Source organism: Panthera uncia, chromosome B1, assembly GCF_023721935.1.
Source record: "Panthera uncia isolate 11264 chromosome B1, Puncia_PCG_1.0, whole genome shotgun sequence".
Classification (NCBI taxonomy): Eukaryota; Metazoa; Chordata; class Mammalia; order Carnivora; family Felidae; genus Panthera; species Panthera uncia.
The window spans coordinates 124,156,062-124,179,023 of NC_064811.1; the positions used below are offsets into that span (position 1 = coordinate 124,156,062).

Below are 22,962 nucleotides of genomic sequence, written 5' to 3' on the forward strand. Positions count from 1 at the left end.
TCACCTATGAGCTCAAACTGGAGCACTTATTTCTGAAAGGATTTTGGCCAGGAAACTCCAGCGAGGAAGATGATTTTATTTGCTTTTAGAAATGAGAGAGGGTAACTCTAGTTTCTAACCTTACATTCATCAGGATCAGGGGAAGGGAGGGAACGTGCAGAGAAAGGAAAGGACTCTGAGGGTAATGTGGGAGAATTTTGTGGGAGGGTATTAGGCCTCTCCATTAGTTACTGGAAAATCCTGAGTAGGTCACAATAAAAAAAAAAAATTCTCTTAAAAACTCTTAGCAAATTACTTGAATTATTTTTTGGAGACACTATTGCCAGAGACTGATTTTAAAGGCATCAGAGTTTTCTCGGAGATCTGAGTTCAGGAGAGGTGAGCTACCCTTTCCTTGTAGCCTTGTTGTCTACTAAGCTTGGGGGCAGTGTTTTAACCAGTTGCTCTGATAGTCCCAGGTGAGCGCAACACGAACAGTAAATACTCTCAGCCTGTGACCTGTATGGTCCCTCAGACGGTCTCAGCCATTAATCATGTGTTTTATTTTCTCTTCTATTTGTAGCCCAAAATGACATCTTTGTATTCCATTAGAATAAGCAAAAAATGGGCTATGTATTTTGATATTGATAAACAACAATTATTTCTGCTAATGTTATTGACTACTTACAATTATGGTAGTGAGGTAACTATCTACTTATCTATTTATCTATGTATGTATCCATCTACCACCTCTTTTCATCCTCCTAACAGTTTTATGAAGACAGGTAATATTACTGTCTTCATATAAATATATAAAACTTATATTCAAGGGCTGAAAAATTCCCAGGGTCATAACACAAGTAAGAGATAAACCAAGTTTTAAGCCCTTATCATTTTGACTATCAAGTCCATACAACTATCTTGCTCTCCTGCTATTTTAATTGATTTCATGTTATGACATTGTCATCATCTGTGTCTCATAGACAAAAGAGGCAGGAGTAATTACAAATGTTGGAATGAGGGGCACCAGGGTGGCTCAATCAATTGAGCATCGGACTTTGGCTCAGGTCATGATGTCACGGTTCATGAGTTTGAGCCCCGCATCAGGCTTGCTGCTGTCAGTGCAGACCCTACTTCGGATCCTCTGTCCCCTCTCTGCCCCTGCCCTGCTCATTCTCTCTCTCTCTCTCTTTTCTCTCTCTCTCTCTCTCTCTCTCTCTCTCACTCTCTCTCACACACACACACACACACACACACGCAATGTTGGAAGGAAATGAGTTTCCTTTGTTTTACTACTATTCACATGCCATTTCCCAATTTCTGGTCACTTGTGTATGAATAGGTAATTAAACCAGATAAATTACCAACAGGGTTATAGGATTTTGCTTTGGTACTTTCTGTTTGCTTAGTATTTGCGTTATTCTCAGAGAAAAACGTATGATTGTTCTGAGATCATCCTTCACAGCTGTATTTTGTACAACTCAGTTCGTTTTTATTTGTCTGAAGAGAGAGAGAGAGAGAGAACTTTGGTCTTGATAAAACTCATAAGAGTAGCTAGGAATATTTCTCAAAGCAACAACCTAAATGATTGAGCTCAAGGCCTCCAAATCACGATTTTTTGATGATACTGCATTGTATATTTTTTCAGCATCGTATTTATTTAAACCTTATTCTTTACAAAATGGCTTAAGGCAACTTATAGAAGAGACACAACAAGAAGCATACTAATTTGGGGGACAAAAGAATCAGCAAATAAGTCATAAGGAAAAGAGAAAAACACAGGTAGCCTAAATGGCAGGGTTAACTCAATTGTACAACTAAACTCCAAGTTTGCCTGTGAGCCTCCTGGACACCAGAACAAGGAAGCCTGATGAATTGCATTGTTATGTCTAGAAAACATATGTTTAAGGTAATACAATTGAGTGTTGTCAGCCCTATTATGAACTCTTCTTTGTTTTCACATCTTTATTATGTCCATTCCTTCATATTAATTTTTCTAAGAAAACTGTTAGATGTGGTTCAAAACTTTTATAATCCCATATATTCCTGGAATTGGCATTAACAGGAAAGTTGTTATAAAATAAACATTCATTCTAAAAATAAATAAACGAATTTAAAGTGTGAAGCTACATTTCTGATTAATTCTGTTGGATCATCAATAATAGTAAAACCTACTAAATAAGTGGTTGAAGATTATGAAAAGAGAAATATAGGCATCTGTAAAACAGTGCAAATGAGCTCATGAGGAAACTGTGACACACTGGCAATGTTTAGCTCTGCCTCTGGACACATGGCGTTCAAGTTGAGCATGTAATGGTGCTGAGGATTCTTGAAGAAGTCACAGGATAAACATATTGAAGAAACTTCACACCAATTTTTTTTATATTATTGACCAAATTTTTGCTTCCTCTTGGAGCAATACACTACAATATCAAACTTCACAGTTACCAAAAAATTATTTATAGTTTTGAAAAATGTCTCCATCTAGAACTAGATACCTCAGCTGGCCACTACAGACAACATGAAATATATTTAGACTGCCTTTCAGCTGTTTCCTACAGCTTTTTTTTTGTCAGAATTTTACTTGACACTGAGTTGTTACCAATCCAGATTCTAGCTGGCATTTTTGTAACCCTTGAACCATTAAATAAATCATAGTCTTGCTACATTAGAATTCAACATTTCAACAAAATGGTTTCTAGACGTCCCTGTTGCATACTATTTCTTACATTTAACAACAACAAAATCCATAACAATTTTCTTTTTATATAATTTTATAACACTTCTGAAATTTAAATGTGTATTAACTTGTTCCTGACGTATTATTGATATTTTCTACAGGAAAAAACAAACAAACAACTATCATTTTTTTGTTGAAAAGCAAATGACAGATAAGTGGACTCCAAGAAAAATCCAGAAAACATAGATATTCTACTAGAATTCCTGGGATTAGATAAATCAATTGGTTGAAAGTAAGTCAATAATTTTCTGCTCAACAGCTTTGATAAACTTGCCTCCTAATTTTGAAATAAGTGACTTTAAATTGTGTGTAATTTTAATTCATTTCTACTTCTTTTTAAGAACTGTCGTAAGTTCATGTGTCTTTTGACGCATGAAAAGATGCTCAACATCACTCATCATCAGGGAAATACAAACCACAAGTACAATGAGATATTACCTCATACCCATCAGAATGGCTAAAATTAACAACACAGGAAACAATAGATGTTGGTGAGGATGTGGAGAAGGGGGAACAGTCCCATACTGTTGGTGGGAATGCCAACTTTTGCAACCTCTCTGGAAAACAGTATGGAGGTTCCTCAAAAAATTAAAAATAGAACTACCCCACAGTCTAGCAATTGCACTACAGGCATTTACCCAAAGGACACAAAAATACTGATTTGAAGGGATACATGCACCCTGATGTTTATAGCAGCATTATCAACAATAACCAAACTATGGAAAGAGCCCAAATGTAGATCAACTGATGAATAGATAAAGAAAAGGTGGTAAGATATACAATGGATATACATTCAGCCATAAAAGCAAAACAATGAAATTTTGCCATTTGCAATGAGGTGGGTGGAGCTAGAGTGTATTATGCTAAGTGAAATAAGTCACTGAAATACAAATACCATATGATTTTACTCAAATGTGAAATTTAAGAAACAAAACAGATCAACATACGTGGGGAAAAAAGAGAGAGAAACCATAAAACAAACTCTTAACTATAGAGAACAAACTGAGGATTGCTGGAGGGGAGGTGGGTCGGGGGATGGGTTAGATGGATAATGGGTACTAAGGAGGGCACTTGTGATGAGCACTGGGTGTATAAGCAAGTGATTAATCACTAAATTCTACTCCTGAAGCCAATATCTCACTGTATGTTAACTAACAAGAATTTAAATGAAAACTTGGACAAAATAAATTTAAAAATTATTAATACACTTAAATATATGAATTGAACATATGAATGCAATCTTGGTTAATTTAGTGTCACACAAATAGGTGATGAATCTAATAGAAGAACATGAAGCAATGGGATATTCTTTGGAGCCAGAGTCATTTCAGAATTCCCTTTTCACATAAGAAGACCAGGATCATGGTTGGATATGTTGGACATTTCCCTCAATTCTTAGAGAACTCCATTTCTATACATGGCTTCATGGGAGACAAAACTGGAAGGCTGCTTACCACTTAATAGCTCTGTTATTTATAGCTTCTTCAAACTCCTCACTTTTCCTCCCTTTAAAATAAAGATACAAATATCCCCTCCCCCAAGTTTTAAAAATAATTATTTGTATATGACATTTCTTGGCTCATAGAACTATTAAGTATGTTCAACTCCATTACCTTTCTTTGTATGCTGAATGAACACTGCCTTGTTATCTTCTGCTTCATCATTCCAATTTTTTTTTCCTCTGGAGCTATATTAAACAAGCCTTATTGCAAAAAAGAAAAATGAAAAAGAAAAACAAAAGAACTGTCATAAATTTATTCCCTAAACAGTAAACAGAAATACAACATTTGTATAGGGAAATGTCCCTCAAGTTCTGAAAATAAAAGAGTTTTTCATTCATGTCAAGGATAATGCTCTATGTCTGCTGTAGGCAAATATACTAGCAAATGAGATGTATTTTCTGGACAAGATTTGCAGATGATGCAAAAGTGATATCACAAACACATATCTGTGACTTGAATTGCATTTTTAGCATAATTTTTTTATCACAAATGAAGAGGATAAATGTTTAAGTGGGTAAAAGATGATTCTAAGAAAGCATGAAAAATGTTTTTGTTCAGACATGCTATGATGTATAAGAAATGCCAGATTTGATTTATGTTGTCCAGTAAAATAGATTTAGGATCAATAAGGGGCTGTTAGAGACTGCTTTCAGCTATCTACAAAAATTGTTTTAGATTGACAGCTTCATGAGGGCAGGAATGTCTTTTTTAGCAGTGTATGTTAAGCTTCTAGCAGAATGCCTGGAAAAACAAAATTAACTTATTAATAACAGTTAAATAAGCAGAAGTAAGATTTTAGAAGGAGAAGAGAACTTCCCATTCCTCCTTTCTCTCTGCAAAGATATACTCTCATTCAAAGATAGGTCAGGCTTGAAGTTTAGCAGAAAGATGCTTTGTAGGGAATCCCAAGATGACCATAATGGTCTGTACCATACCGTTCAGATTAATGGTTGTCAAATTTTTTCTGTAAAGGTCGGATAGTAAATATTCTAGGTACTGAAGTCCAGATAGTCTCTTTCACAACTATAAAACTCTGCTGTTACAGTACAAAAGCAGCCATAGACAGTAAATAAATGAACTGGTAGGACTGGATTTGGCTTATAGGCACACCATAGTTTGCCAACCTACCATCTAGTTCTGTTATTACTCTCTCCCTACTTCCTTCCTTTAGCGATGCACTTTTTATAATTAAAATTATTTTATTTTATTGTTTATTGTGCTAATGTATACATTACAAAATATTAAATTTTAACCATTTTTTAAGTGCAACAGTTCAGTGGCATTAAGTGCATTAACATTTTTGTATGACCATCACTGCTCTCCATCTCCAGAACTTGTATATCATCCCATACTGAAAATGAATACCTATTAATCAACACTTCCCTTTCTCCTCCTCCCTCCAGCCCCTGTCATGACTGTTCTACTTTCTGTCCTTACTGTGGGTGCTTCATACAAGTAGAATCATACAATATTTGCCCCTTTGTGTCTGGCTTATTTCACTTAGCATAATGTCTTTGAGTTTCATCCATGTTGTAACATATGTCAAAAGTTCATTCCTTTTTTAAGACTATTTTTTTAATCAGTTTTACATTCACAGTGAAATTCAGAGGGAGGTACAGAAATTTCCCATATACTCCTGCCTCCTCATATGCATATCCTCCCCCATTATCAACATCCCCTACCAGAGTGTTACAACTGATGAACCTACATTTGGCATATCATAATCACCTGAAGTCCATGCTTTACACTGGAGTTCAGTCTTGGTATTACACATTCAATGTGTCTGATAAATGTCTGGATGACTTGCATCTATCATTTCAGTATTATGTGGAGTCTTTTTAGTGTCCTAACAATCCTCTGTGCTGTGCCTTTCCAATCCTCCCTCCCTCATTCCCTGGAAACCACTGATCTTTTTGCTATATCAGTTTGGCCTTATCTAGAATGTCATATAGTTGGCATCATACATCATGTAGCCTTTGGAGATAGTCTTCTTTCACTTAGTAATATGCATTCAAGTTTCCTCCATGGCTTGGTAGTTCATTTCATTTTAGTGCTGAATAATACTCTATTGACTGGATATATCACATTTTATTTATGCACTCACCTACTGAAGGGCATCTTGGTTGCTTCCAAGTTTGGGAAATTATAAATAAAGTTTCTATAAACATCCGCATAATGGTTTTTATGTGTACATACATTTTCAACTCCTTTGCCAGGTTGTAGGGTTAGAATGTGTATAGTTTTATAAGAAACTGCCAAAATGTCTTCCAAAGTGGCTGTACCATTTCACATTCCCACCAGGAATAAATTAAAGCTCCTCTTGCTTCATATCCTCACCAACGTTTGGTATTGTCAGTGTTTAGATTTGTTTGAGATTATATTCTAATAAGGGTCTGGTGGTATTGCATTGTTGTTTTAGCTTGCATTTACCTGATGGCATATGATGTGGATCATCATTTCATATGCTTGTTTGACATCTATATTACCTTTGGTAAGGTATCTTTTAAGGTTTTTGGCCCATTTTTTAATCACGTTGTTCCTTATTGTTGAGTTTTAAGAATTCTTTTTATATTTTGGATAACAATCTTTTATCAGGTGTATCTTTTGCATGTATTTTCTCCTTGTTTGTGGCCCATCTTTTTGTTCTCTTGACCATGCTTTTTAATACAATTTTATTTAAACATTCCAATTATACCTCAAAGGAACTATAAAAATTTGAGGGAAAAATGCACTTCTGGTTAAGATTGGAGCAGCTCCTCCTGAGTATAGAGTTATCAGTGATAGAAAATAAAAGCTCACAAATGGAAATAGAAGTCACAGGAGTAAATTGAGGCTATAAAGTCCAAGCATCACATTTCCCTAATACCAACTCTGCAGATCTTTTCTTAGGTATTTCAGCACTTTTACACGATTGCAAAAAGTTTATTGGGGTTCTGGTGTCTGGTAAGATGGAATGAGCACATTCTGCCACTGAATGCCTAACAAAACATGGACAGAATGCATGAGCAGCTATTTGAGAACACTGAAAAGTAAATAGTAACAGGCAGATGGGGGGGGGGCATAATTCTAAGTGCCACTAAATCACCAGTTATCGTACCATTTTTTGTCTCTGATATCTGCAGAACTGGTCTCAATGTAGCCTGATACTCAGAAGTTGGCATTCTCACAGAAAGAGTCATTAAGTTACAGCTTGCAAGATGGGAAAGGGATCTTCTAACGGTAAAAGATAGTGGGATAAAAATCTCTGTGCTATTGTTGTTTCCTTTTCTCCTTTCTGTCCTCTCCCAGTTCTCAAGCAATCCAGTGCAATTAGTGGTGGCAGTGGAAGCAACAGCAACCATGATGGCTAAGGGAGGCACAATGAGGAAGTAGAAGCTTCCTTACAAATCAGAGATTAGACTCCATAAGAGTGGGGCAAGCACTTGTTGCTTTTTTTCTTGCTGCATCTCACTTCAGGAAATGCTTACAATTGCAGGGAGTACATGACAGAACTGGGAAAATAAAGCCCCAGTTTTCTGGCTGAACTGAAAAGAAGAGCCCCAGAGAGCCCAAAAAGTTCTAGGAAGGTCAAAAAAGAAAAGAGTTGGGAGAGTGACCTGAAAAGGTAGTTCATGAGCTCATGGGAACACTCCCAAGACACACATGTATAGCTTTGACACATAATAACATACCTCCAACTTTGAGAACTGAGCTGCAAGGTAGATCACCACCCAGGATTCAGAATGGCCACAGGTGGGAACACACATAAGACAGATCCATATAATACTGCAAAGTTACTGACAAAGGAAGTGACATTAAGACCACAACTCCCATAAGGCAGAACTTGAAAACTGAAACAAACAAGGTCAGTTGTGTGCTAAAAGAAAGACATCAACATTCTTCAGAAGACTTGGGCAAGACCCTGAGAACTCTAGCATAATATTCAAAATGTCCAAGATACAATCCAAATTACATGGCATATGAAAGACCAGGAAAGTGTCCCTTTGTGTGAAAATTTCTTTATAAATGCAAATTTCTATTATAAAAGGAAAACTTGTATCCTGTTTTTAAAGTTTTCCCTGCACCTACTGATTCTCAATAGCCATTAGCTCAAAATAATCCATATGCCAAAGAGACATATTTTGGGATGGCAAATTCTGGTACCCTTCAGGAATGATGGTTCTATAAATCTAAACTTGGGTTAAAATTCAGAGAATTGTGCACTCTAAAACAGTGTATTTTTATTGTATTTTAACTTGAGCAATAAAAAATGTTAGAAATACAAAAAAAAACTCATTGGGGAAAAGTAAACTTAAAATGTGAAAGGAATTTTGAGTTAGATGTTCTTCATTCTAGATCACCATCCAATAAATCACCTTCAAGTAAATTCATATTTAATTCTTCTGTTCCCAATCTATTAAATGGGAATAATAATATCTGACCAAACTTTCTGGACGGTGTGGTTCTCAATTTTATTGTCTCGGTTTCCCATTTATGTTCTTAAAAAGTATTAAGTATGTTAAGGATTTCATTCATATGGGTTATGTTTAGTATTTACAATATTAGAAATTAAATGAAGAACAAATGTAAATACTTATTAACCCATTTTAAAATAACAAAACAAACTCATTACAAATTAGCACAAGTAATATTTTTAATAAAAAGTATTTTCCAAATCAAAGAAAATAGTGAGAAGAATAGAATTGTTTTAAGTATTTCTAAATCTCTCAATGTACAGCTTAATGGAAGACAGCTAGATTCTTACTGTAGTTTGTCTCTGGGCCCTCTGGGAACTCATACCATGTTTTCAGAACTACTGCTTTAGAGAATAGGAGAAAGAAATAATCTGAATCTTTATATATACATCATTAATATATTTTAAACTGGTGCGTGTTATAGATTCATAAACAGAGCCGAAAGCTACTTGTTTCTATGTGAATGAGAACACATGAAAATTGCCGTAGCCCAAAAAACTAAAATCTTCTTCTCTGACCCCAAATCCCATATACTTTCACTATGCCATGTTGCCTCTCGAATGCCTTGCTAGGGACATTCCAAATCCTGCTTACTTTGCCCCCCTCTGGACTATACTGGAAGATAATATTAAACACTTCTGAAATCATTAGGTATTTTTACAGTCTAAAAATGCTATTCTTATTTAGTTTGTTGTTTTCCTATTTTCCTCTTGGGTTTTTTTCCTCTAAATTAATACCTTCCCAAATATTGTCTGAATTTTTCTGAATAACAACAGCTGTTCATTCCCAGGTTGGCTATGACCCCAAAGCAGCAATGGCACCAAGCCAATGTTCTCTCCTTGACAGCATCAAGAAAATTAACATTTTCTGGATTCTATTTACTCGTAGGTCCTCTTCATATATGAAATCACAGGAAATGTTAGAAGTGTGAAATTAAATGAAAATAGTGCACCTTCTGGACTTTTTGCTTTGGAATATTTAAGAATATTGGAAGGTCCCAAATGTCATTAATAATGAATATATCTGAAAAAAGAATATATCTGAATATATAATATATAATATAAAATTAAAGAATTTGAAACGTCCTTGAGAGACTATTTTATTGCACAACCTTTATATAGTAACACACTGATGTGAGAATTGTATGAAACTGCTGCAAATATTTCTCATCAAAGAAAAGGGGAGACTTCACAAATGTCCTCGGTAGCCCATTGTAATAATTTTTGCTATAGAACAAACCACCTCAAAATGTGTTCATTTAGCTTGTGATTTTCTGAGCCAGCAACTTAGGCTAAGCTCAAATGGCTGGTTCTTCTGGGCTCAGCTGGCCTTATGTGTCTACAGTCAGTTGGGTAACTCATTTATTTAAAAAAAAATATTTTTTTAATGTTTACTTTTGAGAGAGAGAGTGAGACAGAGTGTGAGCGGGGAAGGATTAGAGCGGGGAAGGGAGACACAGAATCAGAAGCAGGGTCTAGGCTCTGAGCTGTTGGCACAGAGCCCGATGCGGGGCTCGAACTCATGGACCACGAGATCATGACCTGAGCGGAAGTCAGACACCCAGCCGACTGAGCCACCCAGGTGTCCCATGGGTAACTCATTTCTGAAACACAAGGTCTCATCCCTTAGCATGTTAGCCCACACACTGGATTGTCAGAATTTTGCAACAAAGCAGATAATCACGATTCTGTTGAAGCCTGGACTTCGAATTTGTACACTTATGCTACATTATGCCACATTCTATTGGTCAGAGCAAGTCACAAGTCCAGCCCAGGTTGAAGGTGTAGGGGAGTGGAATCCATCTCCTGATGGGAAAAAAAACTAAGTAACATGGAAAGGGTATGTTTATAGGAAGGAATATAATATAGCCAGTTTTTCAAATAATCTGCCATACCCATTTTATGAGATCCAGAAAGCTACTCCATGTCAATTTTCAGCACAAGAAAATTATAAAGATGTGGAGGCAAAAATAAGAAAAAGAATGGGAAAATATCTAAGTACACAAGGAGGGACACTTTTGTTGGTGGTGACAGAGAGAGATGGAGAAAGCTGAGCGCTAAGGAAAATAAACAGCACTTTGATCTCCATTGTGTAGTTACATAGAGTGTAAGTAGGAGTAATGGAGAGTGAAACTGAGAAAAAGAAAACTTGGGCAGAATTCTATGCAAGTTCTAAGAGTAAAGATTATTATTCTATAGAATAATCTTGCAGACTAAGCAATGTATTGTGCATTTCATAAACACTCAAAGAAAGCCTATAAAACCACACTTTTTAATTCCATAAGGAAGAAACTTGCTTCATATGCTGCGAGGCTGGCCAGTGTGTTTAACCTTCTCCTATTCTGTACTTACCTGCTGATGGTGCCAGTTCTCAGAGTATGTTATCCCTTCCCCCTCCATTTCACAGTCTTTGGGCAGATCCCAATCAAATCATGCCTGGTATGCATCTCAGCTGGCCATCCTGTTTCTATCATTTCCTCTTCTTACAATAATACTGAGAACTGTATTCCAAAGGTATCATCTTGGAATTGCACTCTCCTGAACAATGTAGTGTTTTGTTTAAAACTACCATTTTCAGGCAACGGACATTAATTCAGCTCTTGTCACATGCTAGGTGCTGGATAAAAATTAGTTTGTTATATAAAATGTCATCAATGTCTAACTGAATATTTTCTTTTTAACCATTTCAAAGAACTTTCTCATCTGTTACATAACTGAGTCTCTGTCTCTGTGAATTGGCTAAGCAGATGTCGATACACGTGGAAACTAGGTACTGTAAAATATATGGGAGTGACTAAGGCCATGTAGCCAGTTATGTGTACAATTCCCCAAATTAGCAACAACAACAAAAACACAAAGAACAAAAAATTAAGACTGCGAGGCCTGAGGAAGAAATGGAAAGTATATATTGCACTGTTTGCTCTGTTTGAGCTGGTCAAAATTGGATCTTCTAAATCACTGCTCACTTAAAAAATACTTATGAACATGGACGATCCTCCCACGGAAAATGTGTTCTTCCTTCTGCCAGCTCTCTCCTCTCTTCAAAATGGTCTTCAAAACTCACCTCCACCAAGGAATTTCCTAGAGAATCCTTGGTTATAAAACCATTTTACATTTATAGATTGCATTAAGAAAAAAAATACTTGTATAGATTTTATTTGAACCTCACATGGTGGTTCATGTGAGTGGATTTTTGTGTTTTTACTTTACTTTTCAGATGAAGGATCTAGGATGACTCTGGGGAGTTAAGGGATTCCTGAGGGTCATAGCGAGTAGAAGAGTCAGTATTATCATTGGAGAACCCAGGGAATTTCCTTCTACAGGCACTGGTTCTAATTAGTCATTATAGTTTCTCCTTGGGGCCTGTGAATGTTGCTACACATCATTGCATATTCCTTCTGTTTATATATCTTCTATCGGAGCATGTTCTCACACCCCTCATTATGGGATGAATTGTGCCCCACTCTTCCTATGTCAAAGTCCCAATCCTCAGTACCTCAATGTAACCATATTTGGAGATAAGTTTTTTAAAGAGGTGATTAAGTTAAAATGAGGTCCTTAGGATGGAGCCCTAATCCAATATGACTGATGTCCTTATAGAAAGAGGGGGGTGACACCAGGGATGTGCACGTACAACCGACACAGAGAGAAGGTCGCTATCTTCAAGCCAACAAGAGAGGCCTCAAGAGAAACCAAAACTGCCATCTTGGACTTCTGGGCTCCAGAACTGTGAAGAAATAAATGTCTGTGTTTAAGACATTTAGTCAATGGTATCTTGTTATGGCAACCTGAACACCTTAAACCTTATGCTGTGGTCATACTTCCCACTGTTCTTGGAGTGCCTGGGTGGCTCAGCCAGTTAAGCGTCCGACTTCAGCTCAGGCCATGATCTCGAGGTTCATGGGTTCCAGACCCGCATCAGGCTCTATGCTGACAGCTAGGAGCCTGGAGCCTGCTTCAGATTCTGTGTCTCCTTCTCTCTTTGCCTCTCCCCCACTTGCTCTCTCCCTCTCTCTCTCAAAAATAAATAAACATTTAAAAAATTAAAAAAAAATAAGAGGACTGTTCTCATTTCATGGTAGATTTTATGTCTAACCATAAAAGTTTCAGGGCTTTCTAGCATCTTCAGAAATCAGAAAGAAAATATATACGCTTTGGCACATTACTCTTCCTTCGAGATAAATCCAACAAATGACCTCTGCACTAAAACAACTGTTAGAGGTTTTCAGGTAAGAAAAGGGAAAAAATTAAAAAGTAAATTTGATCAAAAGAGTGTTGCTTTATATGACTTTCCTGTGGCTTAAGGCTCTCAGATCACCAAAGTTAACATTTCAGGTGTCTTTCCAATATTTAAATGCTTATTGGGATCTAGGAAAATGTTGGTGAAGAGGGCTGCATCTGCTGTGACTACAGTAACAAAGTATGTTGCTAAAATAGAATTTGTTGTTCCCGTGCATGTGTCTTTTCCCCTTCATCCTGGAAGCACACAGCCCCACCCACAGGTTAGTCTCCAAAATTAAGGACAGGCAGAATATGCGTGGTGAAATGCTAAGTCATGCCAGGTAAAGCCTCTCCTGTTTTCTACCGATGTCTCAGTTGTTTCCTGATCCTGTTCGAAGTGCAGCATTGACTTCTTTTTCCAGCCTTGGAAGGACTTGGTCACTCTCCTAGAAGAACGAGTTTTAGAAATACAGGGAATTGATGAGACATGGTGTAATGGTATCAGAGTCCTGGCAAGGGATTATAGGCAAAATAATTCAAACCAATGCCATTCACACCTGCCAGATTTTTGGTCAAGTAATGTGCCAAATATTTGACAGAATAGTGATGAATGAACAATGAGAATCTTTAGAAAACATGAAAAACTGCTTTATTTTGAGAACTGCTCAGCGCACAGACAAAACATAACTTCATAGATTAGAGCCGCTGTTTAGGAAATAGAAAATCATATTCTACCAATCCTCAGGCAAATGTTAGTAGCACAACAGATAGAAGTACAGGTATTTTCTTTTTTAGGAACCTGTGGGATTCTGGGCCTGTCTGTTGGGCTGTGTTTCTGGTCTGATGGGACAACCAATTCTAGGTCTCTTGTCAGGAGAATGGCAAGGAAACAAAAATCACTTCAGAGGATTGGGTCCATATGAGTGCTCTTTGGATCTAACTCTGCAGGAACTGGACAAAATAAATCCTGTATTGTCTTCTTGCAACAAACAAATTTCTCTCGTGTTACACTGGAATCGAAATGGACTGCTGGAGTAGGAATCAGGACCAGAGACAGCCCTCTCGGGGATTTAGAATCAAATCCCAGATTTCCCCAAGGACCAAATGAGCCTCTAAGGCTGGTGGTGGGTGGAGGTGGGATGGAAGTGAAGGCTATCCTTCAATCTATGCCAAAGCAGGAAAGAGATCCTTAATCAAGAATTCTTCCTACAAATATCTATTAATTTACTTTTCTATGTTGCATCACTACCAAACCCCAGAATGGCTAAACATTTGTCAGCTGAATTCACTTCTTTGCCCTTCATGGTTATCTTGTGGAAGGTAACAGATAAGAAGGCATAGCACACCTTCCATCTGAAATCTAACATTCTTTCCACTCTCTGTGCCTCATCAATATGGAGAAGACCATGGTGTCAGAGGAAGGATTATGATCTGAAGGGGAGGAAAATATGGAGCTTGCCCTGTCTGCCTTAAAGCTTCAAAGTGCATATAAATAATTCAAAATGTAGATTATTAACTTGTTCATAAAGTTAACTTCTGCTAGAAATCCAGTATGCCAGTACAAATGAAAGAACTTTTTCTCAAAGAGAATCAGGAAACATGGAAAACAGAGAGTTCTATTTTCAGATTGATTTTCAGAAAAAAAAAAACCTTTTACATCTTTGTAGTTATTTTTTACTATGAAAGTAATGCATGCTCCCTATCTAAAACAAAATTTGAGACAATACAGAAGAATATATAGTAGAACATGTGATATTCTCATTTCCCTCTGCTCTCTTCTTCTTTGAATTGAATTCTCTAGGGATAAGAACTTTAAAACAATCTGATGTATAGCTTTATGCAAATGCCTGTGGATTTACAAATACACATCCCAAAACCAACAGAATTGCAGGAGTTATACAACAGAGACTATCTCATCATACATTCACTTAGTAATTCACTGTGGGCCTTTTTTTTTTTAACATGTACATATTTTTGAGAGAGAGAGAGAGCACGAGTGGAGGAGGGGCAGAGAGAGAAGGGGACATAGAATCTCAAGTAGGCTCCAGGCTCCAAGCTGCCAGCACAGAGCCTGACACAGGGCTCAAACTCACGGAGAGATCATGACCTGAGCTGAAGTCAGCTGCTTAACTTACTGAGCCACCCAGGCGCCCCCACTGTGGACCTTTTCTAAAATAATATGTAGATCTACTTCATTATTTTTAACCACTGCATAATATTCTAGTACATGCATTATAGCAAAACTTATCTAACCAATCCCTAAAGATGAAAATTTAGGTTTTCCCATATTTATTTAAAAGAACATAAACACTATGCCTGTACATGCAAGCATGCATTATACACTGTCTTCTCTTACAGCACTTATCCCTAACATTGCAATTCATAGTCAAAAGGGTACTAGCAATTAAAATATTGACAAGGGACACCTGAGTGGCTCCGTTGGTTGAGTGACTGACTCTTGATATTGGCTCAGGTCCTGATCCCAGAGTCATGGGATTGGGCCCCATGGTGGGCTCCATGCTGAGCATGGAGTCTGCTTAAGATTCTCTATCTCCTCTTGTCCCTCTCCCCAACTCGCACTCTCTCTCACTCTCTCTCTCTCAAATAAAAATAATAATAATAATAATAATAATATAATAAAATATTGACATAGTTGACAAATTGCTCCAAAAAGTGTGTCCTAAACTTATTTATGATCCTAACAGTACTGTATGAGTGCCCAATGTCTTGGGGTGCCTGGGTGGCTCAGTTGGTTGAACGTCCTCCTCTTGATACTGGCTCAGGTCACGATCCCAGGGTTATGGGATGAAGTCCTGCTTGGGCTCTGCCTCAGCCCTCTCTCAGCCTCCATACTAAGCATGGAGCCTGCCTGGGATTCTCTCTCTCTCTTCCTCTGCCCCTTTTCCCTGCTTGCGCTCCCTCCCTCCCCCTCTCTCTCTTTCTCTCAAATAAGAAAAAATAAAAATACATATATATATGTATATATATATGTATTTTTTTAAAGAGTGCCCAATGCCTTCATTCTCACCCAGACTGGATAGTAGCAGTCATTTGTCTTTTGCCAATCAGATAGGCAAAAAGTTACATCTCTTGGTCATTTTTGTTTGTTAGTGAAATGGAACATATTTGATATTGTGCAATTTATATCTCTTGTGAGCTGCCTGTACATACCCTTTGCTCATTTAAAACAATGTTTTCTTCTTCCTTATCATACTGATATGTAAGACTGAGCTCCTTATATTCGAAGAAGGTTAGCTTATTTCATGTGCTATATGCTGTGAATATATTTTGTTAATATCTTGGGAATGTTTGTTCATGTAGAAGTTTTAGATTAGGATGTATTAAATTTGAATCAGTTCCTTTCCTTATGGCTTCTAGATTTTGTGTCAGGCCTGGGAAATTCCTCCAAGATTGTCATAATATTCAATTGCATCTCATACCAATACCTGTATGACTGCATTTTTAAAAAGACATTTAAACCTATACCTCATCTGGAATTCATTCTGGTGTTAAATTTGAGGTAGGGATCCAATTTACTTGTTTTAGCTACTGTTAAAATCATCAGTGATTGAATAATTATTTCCCAGTGATCTGTAATGCTGTCTTTCTCACACAGTGAATTCAAATAAAGGTTTTAACCTATTTATTCATTAATCTGCACCATTGGATTATCTATTCTTTTACTGGTACCACAGTATTTTAATTATTGTAGCTTTATAAAAGCCTTAAAATCTGATATGAATATTCCTCCCTCCTGATTATTCTGTCTTTCTAGAATTTCTCATCTTAGTCTAAGATATTTATATCTCTAGCTGAAATTTATGAAGTTTAAAGAAAGCTGTTATGATTCACATTAGGATTTCATTTACTTTATACATTAATTTAAAAAGCATTTTTATCATTACAGTAAACTTTTCTATGCAAGAATAAAGATTCTCTCTCCTTTTAAAAGGCAATATTTTTCATACTTGTAGCTTATCATTTTTTAAAAGAGGTGCTATGTACTTTTTTCTATATTCTAGCGTGGTTTTTTTTGTTACTTCTTTAACTGGAATATGTTTATTCAATCATCTTCGATACCTGCTTTTGACGTTTGTAAGGTAATTTTTTTAATGTTTATTTATTTTTGAGAGAGAGAGAGAGAGAGCATGAGTGGGGGAGAGACAGAGAGAAAGGGGGACAGAGGATCCAAAGCTGGCTCTCTGCCGACAGCAGAGAGCCTGATGTGGGACTTGAACACACGAACTTGTGAGATCATGACCTGAGCCAAATTCAGACACTTAACCAGCTGAGCCACCCAGGCACCCAAGTAATTTTCAACTAGTTCCCAACTAAATTTTAAAAATGCAGTCGATTCTGTTTTTTCCCCTCCAGGCATGCAGTCTTAATATAATTTGCACATAATCCACCCTATTTGAATATAAACTCCAAGAGTGCAGCCCATCCATCTTTACATGGCAGTATGTCCTAATAGCCATGTTATATGACTGACACCTAATAGGCTTTCAATCAATATTTGTGGAACAAAATGGATGAAATAATGTTTTCCCCTTTGTAGCAATGTTTCACATGTTTCTTCATTAATCTTAAACACTACCAATTATAGTGGGTATCACTGTTATATTTCTGACTTTAATTGTAATACTTCAACTGCTTCGTTCTTTACCATGACACTTTTAGTTGGCACACATATTTTTTCATGTGAAGGAAATTTCTGTTGATTCCTATTTCTCTAAGAGTTTTTCTTCTTGAATCAGGAATGGGTAATGAAATTTTCAAATGTCATATCAGCATATGTTGAAACCATCATTTGTTTTTTTCCTCCTTTGACTTATTAATGTGCTGAATATTAGTAATGCATTTTTAAATATTGAATCAGTTTGGATTTCTGGATTTAATCCCAATTGGCCATGGTGAATTATTCTTTTAATGTACTGCTGGATTCTATTTGCTAATATTTTATTTAGGAATTGCATCAATATTTCTAAGTAAGATTGGTTTTTAGTTTTCTTTTTGTACTTTATTTTAAAATATCAGCATTATGGGCTTAGAATAGAAATAGAAAAGAAGTTTACCTTCATTGTGTTATAGAAGATTTTAAATAGCAGGCAATTATTTCTGACTTTTGAGGTCTCCTTCCCCTAATTCTCTAGTCTGAAGAAAAGTTAATCTTGATCCCTCTAGGGGAAATCATCCCTTTCCAAGTTTGAGATATTGTTCTGATATCTGGCCCTTTCAGATCTTTTTGTAGATTCTGCCTTCCTTCACCAGAGAGCTTTTAGAATTACTATGTGTGTCCTACATATGTATGTACTTGAGTACTTGAAAGCATTTTCCTTCCTTGTTTAGACCAAACTTGAATTTCATCACGTGGTTCTCCTTTTTGTGTGTCACATGTTTATTTTCATCACTCTTATTTGTATAAACATGTGCTGCATATTACGAAAGATATTGAGGGGCACCTGGGTGGCTCAGTCAGTTGAGCATCTGACTCTTGATTTTGGCTCAGGTTATATCTCACAATTCGGTTAATGACATTGAGCCCCAAATAGGGCTCTGTGCTAACAGCGTGGAAACTGCTTGGGGTCTCTCTCTCTCCCTTTCTCTCTGCATTTCCCCCACACTCTCTCTCACTTTCTTTCCTTCTCTCTCTCTAAAAAATAAACATGAAAAAATAAAAATAAAAAGATGTTTAAAGATATTGATTGGGATGCCTGGCTGGCTCAGTCAGTTAAGCATCCCACTCTTAATTTCGACTCATGTCATGATCTCACCATTCGTGGGATTGAGCCCTGCATCGGCCTGTGAGTGCTGACAGCCTGGGATCTGTTTGGGATTCTCTCCCTCTCTCTGCCTCTCCCCCACTTGCATATGCACAAGCATGTTCTCTCTCTCTCTCTCTCTCTCTCTCTCAAAACAAATAAATAAACTTTATTTAAAAAAATAAAGGGAGGTGCTAGGGTGGCTCAGTCACTTAAGCATCTGTCATGATCTCAGGTCAAGCTTAGGTCATGATCTCACGGTTGGTGGGTTCAAGCCGGATCAGGCTCTGCGCTGACAGCTCAGAGCCCGGAGCCTGCTTCGGATTCTGTGTCTCCCTCTCTCTCTGCGCCTCCCCTGCTCACACTGTCTCTCTCTCAAAAATAAAATAAACAGTTAAAAAAATATATAAACATAAAGATTGATTAAACACTATGCTTTTGCTATAATTAAACATTTAAAGAGCAGTGCCTGGGTGGCTCTCTTGGTTAAACATCTGACTCTCAGTTTCAGCTCAAGTCACAATCTCACACTTCATGAGTTTGAGCCCCACATCTGACTCCATGCTGACAGTGTGGAGCCTGCTTTGGATTTTCTCTCTCCCTCTTTCTCTGCCCCTTCCCTGCTCACCCTCTCTGTCTCTCTCTCAAAAATAAATAAATTAATTAAAGAAAAACATTTAAAGATATATCCTTTGGAGAATATTATCATTCAACCTTAGTACTTTTATTGTAATAATTTTGAAGCACTATTGGTTATCATTTGAGAGAAAGTGCGACATAAACCAGAGTTGGGTGATCAAAAGATGCAAGTATTAGGTTACCCAAAATCTTGACATTGTGGCAATGTCCAGAGACACTGTAAATAGACTAGACTGTTTAAATTTATGGTTTGGGACAAACTTTTCCTGATAGTGCACCAACAGATAGGGTGATGCTGGTTTCTGATGTTTCATTATGCCAGAATACTAATGTGTTATTAAGTATCAAAATAACAGTCTTTTTGTTGCTGTAATACTGTTTTGATACTTTTTTTTACAAATATGAAATCTAGATCATTTCTGCTTTAAAATGCCTCTAGAGATTTATATGTTACATTAAGTTTTCAACTGGAAACAAAAATATATTCCTCCAAAAACATTCTTCACTGTGTAAAACACCTCCCAGTGCATATTACTGTTTTTATTCCAAGTATTTGTGTTAGCAGGGAGGTTGAGCATATTGTATTTATTTTCTATTTCTATTTTTTTTTTGTGGAGCCAGTTTGTATTTCTACATTTAGAAGATCCTCAAGGGCTTTAAGGAAGGTGGGAGAAGCCCATGGAAGGATAACTGGGGAGGACAGTGCAAGAAGGGATAACAGCAGGGATCCAAGGCCCAAATCAAGCCCTTCCTCTGATGTTTAACCATCTCTTTCCCCTAGAACTGGATTCCTTCTGCTACTCTCATTTTTTCCCTTAGGACCAGATCTAATCTCTAGGTCTTTATCTTCCAATGATAATTTATGTTAACCAGGGACTTCTTTTTAGTTATCCAGTTGAGTTACACTCAAGCATGAAAGACAGAAGAAATTTAGTCCTGGACCCTGAGCTTTTCTTAGGGGAAATTGTTTCTAAGAAAAAAGTACAGAAGACTATCACAATGTAATCTCATTTTTTAAAGTAACTATGCAAAGAGTTATATATTTTGTTCTCATATTAAAATCACTAACCGCATTGATGGACAAGGCCAAATATTGACCTTTTAGTTTCTCTTTCTTAAGTTCTCCAAACAGTATATTTCAGTGGGTAAAACCCTGAAGTAATTACAGTGAGTCTGGGAGCACTTTAGGAGGGTCTAAAATATTGTAGACAAATGTAAGCACAAAGAAAAAGCAAGGGCCACAATACGAATATCAGATAAATTTACTTAGCAAAAGAAACCTATATCTCTCCTGCAACTTTATGCCATAGTTGGTATAACTGTTGTGTGACTTTAATAAATCCTCAAATGTAAATAAACAAACTAAAGCAGAAGAACAGGACATTTTAAGTTCTGAGTGTTATCAGAACCAGGGACCATGGTAGGAAAAAAAAGAAGGAAGAAGGGGAGATTGAAATGATCTGAATGAGAGACAGCAACATCAGTGGACTGAAGTTTCACTAGTCTGGTGACCAGTTTATTGGTGACCAGTATATTGACAGCTCCCAGGATTCTTGCTGAATTTTGTTTGGAGGAGAATGCAACTGTTTGCTCGTGTGTGTAATGAATGAGGATAAGCTGACCTGAGAATGGAAGATAAAAGCTAGGAGAGAGTAATATGGAAATGTTGGCTGGAGTGGAGGGGTAATGGTTTGGAAGTGGCAAAGAGGGGAACTAAGAAACGAACCCCACCATTTGTGACCAAAAGATATGGGAGAGAGAGGATAAAGTGCTACCACCTGAGATGCCACCTGCTGAAGCCAGGTTCTCAGGGTCGAGGCAGGTTTTAGTGAAGCCTAAGGAGAAGGAAGCAAACAGAGAAATGATTGAGCTATGAAGAAAAACTGATAACTTTGGGAGGACAGTTCCAGAGGACACAGAGACTTGGAGAGAAGTGGGACTTGGGGGGATGGGTGAAACAGGTGATGGGGATTGAGGAGGGCACTTGATGTGATGAGCGCAGGGTGTTGTATGGAAGTGTTGAATCACCAAATTCTACACCTGAAACTGTGATAGAAAGCTGGAATTTAAATAAAAACTTAAAACTAAAAAACCAAATGTTTTGGACTCAGTCCAATTCATAGAAAAATACTGAATAGTTAATATGGAGGGGTAGCCTTATGGAAAACAGAGGGTAACAGTTAATATCATAGGAGTCAACTGACAAAACATAGGAAGCATGATCAATTTAGCCTCATTTTCAGGAGGGTGGAAATTGTGCCTGATGCCCAGATGCCTTGGCATTTAAAATACTCAAGAGTCTTCCATATACAAAATCAGTATTCAGTATTAGTGACTTAAAACCGTAATCATATAGAAAGTTAAGCATAATTTCAATGGGTTCCCTTTTACCTATGATTTACCCATTTGGTTTATAATAGGAATTGTGATATCATAGAAAGATATATGGTCTCTGTCCCCAGTTCCTTTGTTCTAAGCTCCTAAAAACCTTGGAATTTTCTGAGTGATAAGAATAACAGAATTGTCTTATGCTCTAATGAGGCTACCTTTGGCAGGCCCCTGGACAGCTTCAGGATGGGTGCTAGTTACCAACCAGAAAGACCAATCCTTGATTAAAAGCTTGGAACATGCAACCCTATCCCCCAGCCTCTAGGAACAGGAGAGGGACTAGAGATTAAGTTAATCTTCAAGGGCCAATGATTTCATCAATTATGCCTACCTCATGAAACCTCCATAAAACCCCTGATGTGACAGAGTTCAGAGGGCTTTTAGGTTGGTTAATGCATCCAGGTGCAGGACAGGCGGTACACCCCAGTTCCACAAGGTCCACTGCTCTAGACCCTTCCAGACATCACCCTTTGTACCTCTTCCTCTGGTTTATTTGTATGCTTTATAATAAACTGGTAAATGTAAGCAAAGTGCCTTCCTGAGTTCTGTGAGCTGTTTTGGCAAGTTATTGAAGAGGCTCATGGGAACCCCTGAATTGTAGCCAGTCCGGCCAGAAGTACAGGTGGCCCAAGACTTGTGACTGACATCTGAAGTAGAGGTAGTTCTTGATGGCCTGAGCCCTTAGGATATGAGGTCTAATTCCAGGTAATTAGTGTCAGAATTGCATTGACTTGTTAGACACCTAGTTGGTGTTAGAGAGTTAAAGACATAGGTTGAGAAAACATCATAGATTTGATGTCAGGAGGAAAAAACATCTCTCAGGTACTCTTTTATTATTAGCCTTATTAGCCTAAGCTACACAGAATGAAGTAAAATTGAACAGAATGCAAACTCTACTGAGATGAACTCTCTAGTACCCCCTACACTGAAATTTAGTCATAGACTGTAATTCCAAAGTCAAATAGCAATAACTGTGAGCATAACTGAAATTTAAATTTATGAGTACCTAGTGTTTTCTAAGAAACTACAATCTTCCCTCCTCTGTATCTTCCATATAGTTTTGTTCCTATTCCCAAGATTAGACTATAATTACTTAATCTAGCTTGTAAACTTCAGGATCATTCTGAGATCAAGCTTGTAAAGGATACTTCTATTGAAATGAATAGCATTTCTAGGCTGTGCTGAATACTCCAAAATATTATGTAAGGAAAGATGTTCAGGATACGTGGCGACCATGTGAGCCCCACATGAAATAAATTTGTCATTGATTTTTACTGC

At 37.1% G+C, this 22,962-nt stretch overlaps 1 protein-coding gene across 6 annotated transcripts in view; it reads right to left on the reverse strand.

The window, feature by feature from the left end:
• Nucleotides 1-22,962, reverse strand: part of IQCM (IQ motif containing M) — a 649,001-nt gene that overhangs the window by 135,182 nt on the left and 490,857 nt on the right. For 5 of the 6 annotated variants that reach the window (XM_049632280.1, XM_049632276.1, XM_049632278.1 and 2 more), the window contains exon 14: nucleotides 4,333-4,421. In XM_049632280.1, the coding sequence (XP_049488237.1) occupies nucleotides 4,333-4,421 (89 nt within the window). Of the gene's footprint in view, nucleotides 1-4,332; nucleotides 4,422-22,962 lie in introns of those variants that run through there. The other variant, XM_049632284.1, reaches the window with a different exon arrangement.